The 14244-nt window shown below is 35.8% G+C and overlaps 1 protein-coding gene and 1 long non-coding RNA gene across 3 annotated transcripts in view; one reads left to right on the forward strand and one right to left on the reverse strand.

The window, feature by feature from the left end:
- The window catches only part of atr (ATR checkpoint kinase), a 65244-nt gene that overhangs the window by 49163 nt on the left and 1837 nt on the right, over positions 1–14244 (reverse strand). For both annotated transcript variants that reach the window (XR_012391287.1, XM_691071.10), the window contains exons 3-11: positions 13256–13408; positions 10812–11683; positions 9449–9630; positions 9192–9371; positions 7039–7217; positions 4887–5039; positions 4256–4454; positions 2427–2677; positions 2066–2253 (exon numbers count right to left, since the gene is read on the reverse strand). Coding sequence is in view for 1 of the 2 variants with exons in the window: in XM_691071.10 (XP_696163.5) it covers positions 2066–2253; positions 2427–2677; positions 4256–4454; positions 4887–5039; positions 7039–7217; positions 9192–9371; positions 9449–9630; positions 10812–11683; positions 13256–13408 (2357 nt within the window). In the remaining variant the exon portion in view is untranslated. The remainder of the gene's footprint in view (positions 1–2065; positions 2254–2426; positions 2678–4255; positions 4455–4886; positions 5040–7038; positions 7218–9191; positions 9372–9448; positions 9631–10811; positions 11684–13255; positions 13409–14244) is intronic.
- Positions 614–5326, forward strand: LOC141378030 (uncharacterized). Its single transcript, XR_012391297.1, has 2 exons — positions 614–928; positions 2454–5326. It is a non-coding gene; the product is annotated as an uncharacterized lncRNA (long non-coding RNA).

The following is a 14244-nucleotide window of genomic DNA, read 5'->3' on the forward strand; positions in this document are numbered from 1 at the left end:
ATTAAATCAGTTAAATTAAAACACAATGGCCCTTACAGGATCTTCAGCGGAAACCATTTCACGAGACTTTTGATTGACTCCTGGTCATGTGCTCGCCTTGGGCACATCCTGCTAGAAGCACAATTTCGTAGAGACAAAGAGATCTCTAGAAACATTAATGCATATGAATAAAAGCGAATCTCTTAATGTTAGAACTAAGGCAGATGTATCTTTGAATAATATGCCATAATGTTCCTCATATGCTGTTTATTCCAATCAACTAGGTTAATCAATGTGTTGTTTTAACCCTTATAACAGAGTAAAATAATCTGTATGTGTCTGAAATGTATAATGTCTGGTATTGAACGAAAGCTAGTGACATTTGCAATACGTTGGTGTAAATGAAAAACTAGTAGTACAAACAGTATTCATCTTGTAACGTTTGATGTAAGATAGTTTCAATCTTGCAAGAGTTCTACCACGTGAAATCTACATGCAGTCTGTTAATTAATGACCTTTCCTACGTCAGTACGGGGCGTGGCCCCGCCCTTCATGGCAGCTGCTCATTGGCAGACAGTGCCATGGGGACGAACCAGACCAGGTCACTTAAAACACCCTGCAACAAAGAAACTTTGCTTTTTGCATCAGCTAGCTTGCGCATGCTTTTGCTCTCTGCCCCCTTTCGCCTACCCGGACACCGCGCCGCCACGCGATTGGGTTACTACGAACTTCCACGCAAACCTCTTAAGTTTCGGTACTCACGAAACTGCACGAACTTCCGCAAACCGACTCTCAGCAGTCCGTCACCTCGGTAACCCAGGACAACAGCCATTCACGAGCGTGTGAATCCCAAAGACGTCATCGAAGCGAGAAACCACCCAATCAGGAGCACCGTGTTTCCCCAAGGCCAGCCGGCGAGGGAGATTCGACTTCAGCAAAAAGGGCGCAAGTAACACAAACTAATGTTGTCTCTTGCTGATCTTGTGCAGATTGATCTTAAGCAGTTAAAGATAAGCCATATCTCTGCTTTTGTGGTTTCTCAGGTGTTATTCTAAGATCTTGCAAGAAGTATTAGAATTAATTTGGGACGTTGTCAACTCATTTTGCATCCTCTGAACTGCCTCTGTGTGTATGTGTGAATGTGTGTGTTTGTTTGTTGTTTGCTTGTTACGTAGTTAGTTTCATTTATCGTAGTGTAGCTCAATAAATCTTTGTACTCATTTTGTAAGAACTGTGTTCTTGTTTATGTGCTTCTAAGTCATTGCCTCGAGCTGTAGATCTTGTTACCTTGCTAAAAGATCATCCAATACTGTGTTATGTTATTATCGTTGGCCACGTAAATAATATTAACAAGATTGGTAAGATACGATGTCTTCTATTTGCGGGACAAATGGTAGATAAAGTGTGAATCTTTTGATCGGATTCAATCTGACTCATTTGAGTCAAATCAATGATTCGAATCTTTAGGATCCGATTCATTGAAATGAGCTAATTAATCCCTGATCGATATTAAAACGTAGGTTGATCCCCTACAAGTGCATGATTTAGTCTAAAATCAGTGCATGATTTACTACATGATTTTTAAAATGATTTATTTCCTTTGAAAACCGATTGGATCATGGGAAGAAGGGCATTGCTAACAAAATGAAGGATGACTGTTGAATGGACAAAAGCAGAGCAAAAACGAGACCTGCACTGATAGCCCCGCCTTAAAGGCATTCCATATGACTAGAAGAGAAGTCATTTCGAGGGGGAGGGAAAGTTATGGTATTTAATAAACAATTATGAGGGCGATTAATTTTTCCAAAATAATGAAGTACACAGACACATGGATTATAACAAGCACTAATATATATATATATATATATATATATATATATATATATATATATATATATATATATATATATATATATATATATATATATATATAAAAAGAGCAAATTTTGATTTCATGCCAAATTTAATGTTCTACTGAAAAAAAGTCACCTGCATCTTGGATTGCATGAAGGCAACTTAGTATGTTAACTGATATGACATCAAAGGCTGCAGCATGTTAATATAATTCAGACTTTAAAATCTGTACCTCTTTCAGGAAGCCATTTCCATTCCAAAACTCTAGAAGATTCTTGATGTTTTGGCCAAACATTATTCGGACCTCTTGGTCAGGGTCTTCAATGAGGTTGACCAAAGCATTGACCAAAGCTTTGGTATCAGGGTCGGTGTTACCCAGATCCACATGCTTGAACAAGTGCCTGATATTCTTGATAAAAGCTGCCATTCCAAAAGACAAAACTTAAGACTCATTTGGTGAGCTAAAAAAGTTTTAGCAAAATAATTCAATGCTTCAGCAAATGTATATATTGCCAGAAAAAAAAAGAAAAACAATATTTATTATTCACTCAATCTTTAAAAGAATTTAAAATAGCTACACCCTTTCCACTAACCTTGCTTAACCTTCATGTCCTCCACAGGTTTGAGCAGCTGAAGGAATGGGGTGAGGATGGAGGTTCCGATGGAGGAGGTCTGACTGGAATGAAAGTCTGAAATGCTGAGACCAGAGCAGAGCAGTTGATGTGATGGCATGGTCTCCTGAGGAAACTGCAGTTGTGAGCTCTCAGACAAACAGCAGGCCAGCTGCCCTGTTATACCAGCCAGCTCAGTCTTCACTTCTGTTGAGCTGTCCTGGAGTCTGTTCCTAAACAATTATTAATGATAATACATAATGTTTACCAAAACTACATTTAAAAAAAGTCTTTAAAAAACACTCTATACTTCAAGCAAAAAGTCTCTCCAGAGTTTATTTTAGGTCATACCAAAAATGCTTAAGGTCCTAGCAAGTATTATTTGTGCTTTTAAAGAAGTCTAATAGATTTCCAATAGATATCTAAACGTCTTGGCTAAAACAAAGCAGGGTTTCTGCAGGATTTATTCAAATAAAAAATATTGTCTTTTTTAAGACCATTATGAATAAATTGAATAAAACATTTTTCTAATAAGCTGGTGGAAAATATTTTGACTTGCCCCAAGTAGAATTTTACATGAAAAAATTCTAATTGCTTATTTTTCAACCACATTTTGTAAATATTGTCTCAAAACTAGCAAACTCTACTACTCTAGTTGTATATAGAACATTTTTCCAACTTCATTCATTCATTCATTCATTCATTCATTCATTCATGTTTTTTTTCGGCTTAGTCCCTGTATTAGTCCCTGTAAGTCTATTTTTTTAAATGAATTAATTAAAAAATTTTTATTATTGTTTACAATTTCCTAACCTTACATGTTTCCAAACCTAAAAGACTTTGTTAAACATAAAAAATTTGAGAAGCATAGAAGTTCAGTTATTCATGTTTGAGACACAAGAACAACCCTGATTCATTCATTCATTTTCTTTTCGGGTTAGTCCCTTTATTAATCTGGGTTCACCACAGCGGAATGAACCGCCAACTTATCCAGCACATTTTACGCAGCGGATGCCCTTTCAGCCACAACCATATACACTCATTTACACTCATCCACTACGGACAATTTAGCCTACCCAATTCACCTGTACCACATGTCTTTGGACTTTGGGGAAAACCATAGCAACCGGAAGAAACCCACGTGAACGCAGGGAGAACATGCAAACTCCACGCAGAAAGGCCAACTGACCCAGACAAAGCTCGAACCAGCGACCTTCTTGCTCTGAGGTGACAGCACTACCTACTGCACCACTGCGTCACCTCCAACTTAATTTTCTTTAAAAAAAAAAGTTAAATGTATGTAACCCTCTGTCCAGTTCAGTGCCCTCACCAGGCAGCTATAAATACATAGAGATGTTTTAAACAAATGTTATTCGAACAAAGCTAATTAAACTACATTGTAAATACAGATAATCGATAAAACTTTGTTATTGGTGATTGGAAGGATGTTGTCCCAATTGGGTAGGTAAAACAAAGGAAAATGGAGACCTGTTTAAACTGATTTAAAACCTACAACACAATCATTCAGTGCAGATGTTCATTAAGACTTTTTTGTTTTTGAAAATTAAGGCATTTTAATATTTTCTAAGATCCCGCAGACACCCTGACAGCTAAATTTGTCAGTCATTGAAAATCTGACATCTAACAACAGTCAAGTCATCAAACAGGCAGGAATGAATGAGTCAGCACTATTCTAAATCTGCCTATTTGATCACTAATTTAAGCGATGAAATCAATTATGCACTTGAAAACATTATGTTCATCATCAAACTGAAAAAGACTGACTGAGAGAAAGACTGTTGATGACTTACAGAAGGGCCTCGTGGATGAGGCTGTTGGATTTGACTCCTAGCTGGTGCAGCAGAATGGGGAAGCCTCTGACGGCACTGGCCCGCTCAGCTTCACTCTTACTTTGCAGGGCCCAACGGTAAACTGATGACCTCCAGTCACCACACACACTCTTCGACAGCGGGGCAAGCAGGAACACACAGTGTGCTCGAGTTTGAGCATCTACAAACAACATTAAAAAAACACTTTAATAGGAACATTCCACTTTTTTTGAAAATAGGCTCATTTTACAACTCCCATAGAGCTAAACTGTTGACCATTATTGAATCTCTGGATACAGGATGTAACTACAGAAGAGTCAAGCTTTATATAGGACAATTATTGAAAATTTTTGACTGGGATGCTAATGGTCTAATACAATTCAATGATCTATGCTAAGCTAAGCTACAAGTGCTCCCATAAAACTCTACAATTTTACTATAGGCGAATTGTAAAATGAGCCTATTTAAAAAAAAATGTGAGTGTCTCTTTAAGAATGACAATTTATTAGAACTAAACAGTATATTAAAGCTAGACTAATTGATTAACATGGGAATGATATTTGATTTTTGGTATATGTAAAGTATTGCAGAACATTATTGGTTAGATGCTTACTGTAGACAGGAGCGAGTTTCTGGGAGAGAGCAATCAGACTTGCAGGAAATGAAGCCGTCTGATAAACACTTTGTGAGGAGTGCTCAAGCACCCATGGAACTGACAGCAGAGCACAAATGTTCCTGTGGAAACTTTTATCACTCTCACTGTTGGCTGCAAACAGATTATAAAATTCAATTAATTCAAATTATAAATCATGAAATTAAATACATCTATAATTCTAACAATTTCTTAAAAATCTGCAATTTCTCAATAAGAAAGATTGTTCAAAATGTCTTTATCCATTAAACATTATTTTAACATGATGATTTGATTTGGCTGTCATGTGACATTTTTGTCAATGTTGCAAAGAGTTGTCCTGTTTAAATATTTTATAATTATCTAAATGAAAAATGTTTAATAAATGTCAAAACATTATTATAAAATCATTACAAATACAATTACTGTGCCTTTTGATCTTTTGATAAAAGTTGTGATTTTGTATTAAGAAAACCCTCATAACCTCACACTTTTGAATAGTATTGAGTAGGAATGTAATGATTCGTTTGATTCACGATTTGATATGATTCACAATACTAATATAATTTTGTCTTGATTTTTTAACAAAATTATTTGAGACAAATTTCATTTTCTCCTTAAATGCAGCACATTCTTTGCAAAATAATATATTTTCTGCCATGACTAAATCGCTATTTTAAAAACAAATAAAAAAGAGAATGATGCAAACTAAAGAAGATTTATTAATAAACATAAACTGGGATTTCACATTTTTTAACAATAAATATCAGCATATCTATATTTTCTAACAAAAGCTGAGGTCTTTGCACATTTACAATGTCCCCTGCTGAAAAAAAAAATTTTCACTGGGGGACTAAGATGGCTGGTATAGAGAGGAAAGCCTTTCATAAACATATGTGGTGTGTACAGAGGTGGTCAATAGGCCCTCTAATCCAGGGGACTGGCCACTGGCATATAATACTGATTATAAAATTATTAATTATATAGTAGGACAGACACTAGAGTTGAACATAATTAAGAAGGTGAATAATTCATATTATTATATTGTATAATTAATTAGTATAAGTATCAGTGTGATACACTTAAAAATAAATAATCTTGAACAATTTTAAACATTCAGATATAATAGGCAAAGTATTAAAACATGCATAAACTAATTTAAAAAGGAAAGGGTAAAAATAATCTAAAACTTGGTTCTGTAACAGAACAACTTTCTCTTTCAGTCTGAAAAACATCCTCACACTTTCATCAGGAAAACACTGATGCACCGTGTGGTCTATGTAGTGCTCTGCAAATTATCCGGTCCGTGTAGTTTGACTAATTAATATTTTTTTTGCATATAGAAGTCTGTTGTTCTGAACGTTTGTTGTTCTGTTAGTGGAAGTAAACGTCTTTTTGCGGTATTTGCACAGTTTGTGTTTTGTCTGACACACTTCACTACTGTCCTTTTACTATGCTGCCCCCCTTCTTACTCGCTGCTGATGTGCAGGTTAAGAGAGTTTGCACCTGTAAACACAGCGCCCCCCTCTGTTCAAAACATGTATGGCGATGCGCATTTTTACCGGTTTACAGTTTTTCTCAGTCAGCGAGGTAATGAAATGAAGACTATTAGTTTTATATGGAATGACTAGTCAGCATTCACAAGTTTAGTTCATTTTGACTGACATGACATAGGCAAATGATAATGTTATAAAAGAGCAGAGTTGTATAAAAGCAATTGATGCATGTCCAAAAGCATTTTCAATTTGTTCGAAGAAATAAGAAACTGCTACATTTATGTGGAGAAATTACTAATTAACTGTGTGTAAATGTAAACAGTGTTGTGAGAAATGCACCAAAGCGACTGAGAAAAGCTGTAAATCGTCACATATTTGAATCGATTTCTAATTGACTCACGGTGAATTGCTACACCCCTAGTAGTGAGTTATTCTACAGTTACATGAATTTTTATGATGCATTTAATTTTGTTTATAGTGATTTATTTTTCTGAGCAGATACTATTTTAAGAGCATTTACTTGTAATAAACCTTGAAAATATTTATGAGCTTTTCAAAAAAGTACCTAAAAATAACCAAGTTGAAAAAATGCTCCTTTGAGTCAAATCTAGGATCTTACAAAAAAAATAAGCACTCACTGCTAAGGTAGAGAACAGCATCAAGAATCCTGACAATTCCCTCCACCAGATGCTCCAGATGCTCTTCATTATAGTTGTTTGCCAATACGGTGCGGCAGCTCTCCACAACTTGTGCCAACATCTGAGGCTTTAACCAAATGAGCTGAGCTACAACTGAGGACTCTGATGACTTCTCTCCTCTGCCACGGAAGAGGAATTTAAGAATAAGCATCAATAACCATGCAACACAAAGATCTTAAATAGCTAGTTCACCCCAAAAATGTGTCTCTATAATAAATTAATTACCCTTGTGTCAATACAATCAACCTTGGTTCATCTTTGCAATACAAATGACCATTTGTAGATGAAATCTGAGAGCTCTCACACCCTCCATATACAGCAATAGCAATAACAAGACGTTCAAAGTACAGAAAAGGAACCAAAAACACTCAAAGCATTCTACATGAAGTAAAAACACCTTTGACTGGCAAATTGTTCCACATCAGGTCACACTTTACATTTACTATGGGAAATATAATGCTTGCGTGTTGCACAGCTGACTTTAAATGCAAGTAAATCATGCTGCTCATATTAAACGCGCATCCTGATAAACTCATGACAATAACATTTTTACTAAAATAAACATATTTTTATTAAAATAAAAACACTATTTTATTTTCTAAAGCACCTTAAAAGGTACATTCAAATGTGTTTTACACAGAAAAAGATACGGGTAAACATTTAAATCAAAGAAAAAGTTAAAGAAAATAATAATAATAACGGAATGTAAACAAGTATTGGTTACCACTAAAAGACCATAATTAGAAGATTGTAGATCGAGACTAGGCTGGTAAAAGATTAACAGTAATATGAAGAGGAACCGGCGAACACGGTGGCTCAGTGGTTAGCACTGTTGCCTCACAGCAAGTAGGTCACTGGTTCGAGTCCCAGCTGGGCCGGTTGGCATTTCTGTGTGAAGTTTGCATGATCTCCTCCTGCAGGTGCTTCGTTTTCCCCCTACAGTCCAAACACATGGGCAACAGTTGAATTGAGTAAACTAAATTGGCTGTAGTGTATGTATGCGTGTGAATGAGTGTGTATGGATGTTTCCCAGTACTGGGTTGCGGCTGGAAGGGCATCCGCTGTGTAAAGCAAATGATGGATAAACTGGCAGTTCATTCCACTGTGGTGACCCCTGATAAATAAAGGAACTAATCAAAATGAAAATGAATGAATGAATAACGAGGAACCATAATGAGGTGAAGTAATGAGGAGCCAAACCATGTAAAGCTTCATTGGTCAGCATGAGAATTTTAAAATCTATCTGAAACCTCAGAGGGAGCCTGTGACTCTTAAACTCTTTTGTCCTGATCCTTGTTAGAATTTAATGTCAGAGTTTTAAACATTTAAAAAACAAAGCCGTTTTTACATTTCTTTTGTTAACAAAAGTGTTCTTGGAGCTTCATATGATTACAGCTAAAGCACTGAAGTCACACTGAATGTTTTACTGTGTTTCTGGTTCCTTTTCTGTATTTGAATGTCATGGGAACATTGCTGTCGATGTGCTTGAATTTCATCAAAAATATCTTAATTTGTGTTCTGAAGATTTTATTTAAAAAAAATAAAATAAAAAAATCAAGATTTACATTTATTCATTCATTCTCACAAAGGTGAGTAATTAATAAATAATTTTTGGTTGAAGTAACACTTTGAGCCCTATCATGTATGGTGCAATTTGTTGCTATTTGTAGACAACATTTTGTTATTTTTGTTCATTCATTCGTTTGCTGGAAATTAGAACTGAATTTAGAAATAGATTTAAAACAAATATTTGCGCTTAAACTTAAATATGTAGGCTAATGGATGTCTTTCAATGGAGTGCGTACAACACCATTTTCTTATCCATGAAAGTAAAGGAGTAAAGAGTAAAAGTAAAATAAATAGAATGTAAAGAGGCTGAATAGAGGAGGCTCGTTCTTTATCCTTGCTGCAGATGGTCTGTTTAACTGTTTTCTCGCTAGTGAAGTACTTAGTTTTTCCACTTACAAAGTGCGCCATGCACAAAATAGCAAATAGACAAAGTGGATTCGGACACACCCTTAATGCTTTTGCGCCCTGCGCTTTAGACTTTTCACCTAGATCGTTAAAATAGAGCCCTTTACATTAAACCATACCTCTGTGGTCCCTTCAGAGAGTGTTCTGAGCAAAGTGCGGCCAGATGAAAGATCACCGCAAGTCCCTGAACCGCACTCACGCATTGGCTCACTGTATGGTTTCTCATCTGTGTCAGTAACTCCTCCAGACGACAGTCTACAGCTGCCCAAACCTCACTTCTGCTCTTCATGTCCACCTGCCTGATGGTGGACAACATGAATACACATGATAAAAGGAAAAACTGAGGGAATGTCAAGAAATAGAGAAAAATATATACATTGGCTGAGTTTTGTCCCTGCTCCTCAGTTGGGTTGGAAGAGAGAGGTTTGGTCTTTTGGCTGGAAGCTCTTCTTCATACATTCTGGGATCAGCAGGATCAGAAACACTGGCCTGAACGTCCTGCATTGCAGCGATGGCGTCTGTCTTCAGGGCAGCATACAGGTAGCCTTCTAAGCTTTGCTAGATTTCATGCAACAGAAAATAAGTAAATTGCATGAACACAGCAATACCTTAGCACGACATGACTTTAAACCTCAATTAAAATAAGTGAGAATGAGATTTGAGTTACTGCGTTTCAGAAATTTAAAATAATTACAGAGATAGTTCACCCATAAATGAACGTTCCCTCACCATTTACTCACTCAAGATTGGTTCTCTTGGATTGAGAACCAATCAGGGTTGTAGGGCTGCACAGTGGCAGAGTGAGTAGTACATTCGCCTCACAGCAAGAAGGTCGCTGGTTCGAGCCTCTGCTGGGTCAGTTGGCGTTTCGTGTGAAGTTTGCATGTTCTCCCCGTGTGGGTTGCCTCCGGGTGCTCCGGTTTCCCCCGCAAGTCCAAAGACATGCAGTACAGGTGAATTGGACAGGCTAAATTGTCCGTAGTGTATGAGTGTGAATGATTCTGTATGGATGTTTTGCAGCAATGGGTTGCAGCTGGAAGGGCAGCTGCTACGTAGAACATATGCTGGATAAGTTGTTCATTCCGCTGTGGCGACCCCAGATTAATAAAGGGACTAACCCGAAAAGAAAATGAATGAACGAATCAGGGTTGTTCTTGTGTCTCAAACATGAATAACTGAACTTCTATGCTTCTCAAATTTTTTTTGTTTAACAAAGTCTTATAGGTTTGGAAACATGTAAGGTTAGGAAATTGTAAACAATAAAAAAAAAGAATTTAATCAATTAATAAAAAAAATAGACTAACTTCCATTAAAGGCATAGTTCACTCCAAAAACAATTACATTTGCTAACCTTTAAGCCATCTAAGATGAAGGTAACATTCTTCTTTAGTATAACATATTTTTGCTGAAACCATGATCCTTGGTCATTAAAATAATGCAAGAAAACATTATATTCTAAATTATGTTCAATTGCTTGCACACACTGATCATTTCACTTCATCATTGGACCTCAATGTTCCATCAGGGGTCATGGGTATTCATTTTTTGTAATTGTGTTTTTTAATCTCAAAGTGCTTGCAACCAATGACTTGGCTCACAGTTTCAGCAAAAGATCTACAGAAAGGAAAGATTGCTTACATCTTGGATGGCCTGAGACTGAGTAAATTAACAGGACAACAGAACAAAGAATAAATTAAAGGTCTTGATTAATCTGCATGTTTTAAAAAATCTCTGTTTACCTCATGCTGGTCCTTGGTTCCAATTGTCTTAATCAGAGCTTTGCAAATTGCTGCAACTCTCTCCTTCCGGATCTGCAAAGCACACTCATATCCAGGAGGAACAAACCCCAGGATAAAGCAGAAGACTTCACAAAGCGTAGCTTTCACCTCCTTAACCTTCAAGTGCTCCAGTGCCCCAATAACAACCAGTTTCTCAAGCCTCTCCATCAGCATGTTCAGATGGACTCTCTCAAACCTGCTGTGAGCTCCTTCTTCATGCTGGAAAATGCATCGAGAGAGCTGCTGAAACTCCCTACTGAACACACCAAGCTCTGATTCATCAAAAGCAGGTAATGAGTCCAGGACATGCAAAAAAGCTGAGAAAAAGGGCTGTGAATGGTCTTCGGGGAAGCCTCCTAGAGTCACAATGCGAGTTAAAAGCACCATGGACACTGCCTTGAGCTTGGGGCTTCCATTAGACAGCATGAGACAGGTAGAGTCCCATATAATGCCCACTTCTCTTGGAAAGAAAAGGCCTTGAATAACATCTGTCAGAACTCTTAATGATGTTGCTAACAATGCCTGAGTTGAGGATAGAGAGGACAGCTGGAGGATAGTGGGAGTCAAGTAAACGGCAGACTCTCCAGACTTGATGGAGAATCGCTCCACCACCACTGGCCACTGTGGTGATGGTCGGGTCATGAGGTTCTTATGCACCAGATCTTGTATTAGACAAATCAGCTCAGTGGAAAACAGGCTAAACACGACTGGAGCCTTGGCTCTGAATAGATGAAGCAATGAACAGATGACTGAGGAGATCTTCATGTGAAGGTCTTCACATTCTGGGCAAGCAGCAATTCGTAAGAGGCGATTAATGATCCATTTAGTGAAATCTGGGAAGGGAGAAGTAGACGGTCAATCTATGATGGTTATACTTGTGATCCTGGACCACAAACCAGTCCAAGGTTCCCACTCTAAACATTATGCTAAACTGCATGACTTTCAATCACTAAAAAGCTGAATTTCTATTACTTATAATGAATATATAATATAATGAGCTGTTGTGTTCATTCAGAATTTTGGGATTCTGTCATCGCTGGATTGAACACAAAATTCAGCAAATGGCACAGCCTTCTGGGAAGCTTGCTTTTTTTTTCAATTTGTGCAGCTATTTTTGACCGGGAAGAACACTTTGAATTCCTTCTGCATCATCAGTATTGTTTTGTATTACATGGCTTTATATTGGCATATAGAAAGTACTCATCTGGTTTAGCGATTTGACATGGGCTGGTATAAGATTCTGACAGTATGATAACCTTGGATAAAAATATCATGGTTTCACAATATCACTGTATTGTGATTACTGCTCTAAAATATGCTCTTTTTAAATGTCTGGGTAAAAAAAAAAAACATTTTTCCCCATTTAACACAATGTATTTTATAATTAGAAACATTAAAACTATTTTGGACCTGTAGCTTTTGATATGGATGGTCTTTTTCTGCTAGACATACTGTTCATGCTGTTGCCCTAAAAAACTAAATCAATTAGTTGTAAAAATTTAATCAAGGTTACATCTGTTGTATCGACTGCAAAAATTAAATAAAATTAAATTGTTAAATTTTTTGTACTTTTTTTTTTTTTTGAAGAGATCTTAACACTTAATTTCAACATTTAGAGCCATGTATCAAATATGATGGAGTAGGCTTTGTATAATTAAGAGGTAAACACGTCCTCTTTGTTTTTAGTGTTTGTTATTTAAATTACAGAGATTAGAGGTTCTTGAGGTCAAAAAAGCAACGAAGAAAAAAAAATCACAAAGATTACATCAACAAAATAAATTCTTCAAATAATGCTGTAAATTGAGAAAAATCACCAACAAATAGTCATTTTTTGCAGCAATAATCAGACATTTTGATTAAAAGGGGGTAAAATTTTAAATGACCAACTAAAATCCCTGATAATCATTGACTTAGACAAATTCTCTGACTTTAAATGCCTTGGAATGTTTTGGAGATGTGGCCAATCTTATGTTGCACAGGTATATTTTCTGGCAATAGCCAAAAATACATTGTATGGGTTCTTATTTAATAACAAAAATCATTAGAATGTTAGGTAAAGGTCATGATCCATGAAGATACTTTGTAAAATGCCTATTGTAAATACATAAAACTTAGTTTTTGATTAGTAAAATAATTGCTAAGAAATTAATTTCTCCAATTTAAAATGTAAATTTCTCAATATTTCGATTTTTTTTACCCTCAGATTGCAATTTTTTTTCAAATATTCATATCTCACCCAAATTTTGTTCTGTCATAACAATCCAAACATCAATGGAATGATGTATAATTGTGATTTATATAAAAAAAAACTACATTTGTACTTGTTTTGTGGTTGGACTGGCTTTGTGGTTCAGAATCACATGCATGTACAAAAAATACTAACGAAGGTAAATAGACCAACTCACCAGTGCAGCTGTTCTCTGAGTTTTTGAAGTGATCAGAAAGGCACGCTGGGTTTATGAACATCAGTGAAGAGGATTTAATAATGTGCTGCACAAAGTCTAACAGCATCACACACGCTGGCTCAGAACTGCTCTTCTTGCATAACTCCAGAGCAACTACAATGTGATAGAGATAAAATGTCATAAAAATAGACCAAATAAGCAAGACAAGTGTCTCACACATTACTGTATTAAAAGCTAGAAGGGAATTCAACGAAATAAAAAATGCTAATTTCTAATATATTCATATGTTCTACTGATTTGTTTTAAAGAGAAAAAAGATCCTTTAAAATACTAATTATATCACCCATTTTCCCTTAAGTCGTTCCCCTTTCTTCATTGGAACATGAGAGAATATTTTGAGAAATAATTAGAATTTTTTATCTATGTAGTCAGATGTCACTAATATCTTATTAAACTATTTGACATAGAAATAGGGAGACAGGAAAAAGGGAGAGTCTCTAATGTTGGGTAACAAAAATGTTGGAGTCATTTAGAGCTGTTATTGGACTGTTGGAAGTAAACACCTTTTTGAGTTTTTGTAACATCTGTTTTGATATAATTAATTAGAAAAATTTTTTGTGTTGTTTGGTCATTTAAGCCAAAATTAAATTGTTTATTTTTTTAAAGGACTATTAATTTATCTTGAATAAAGTTTTGGCGTTTGCCATATTAATCTCACACATGCACACACACAAATCTACTAATGTTAAAAAAACTAATTGCATATAGCAGAGATGATACTGTTTTTGTATTAGGCTCAAATTTAAAACAACTTAAACTTGAAATGAAAACCTATTTAATTTTAAATTTGTTTACTTCATTTTTTTTACCTTCACACGTCATCAATAATCTACCAAGTGTTTTTATTAAAAAAAGATTAAAAAAAAATCAAGATTTACATTTATTCATTCATTCATTCATTCATTCATTTTCTTTTTGGCTTAGTCCCT

The sequence above is a fragment of the Danio rerio genome, chromosome 2 (assembly GCF_049306965.1).
Source record: "Danio rerio strain Tuebingen ecotype United States chromosome 2, GRCz12tu, whole genome shotgun sequence".
Lineage (NCBI taxonomy): Eukaryota > Metazoa > Chordata > Actinopteri > Cypriniformes > Danionidae > Danio > Danio rerio.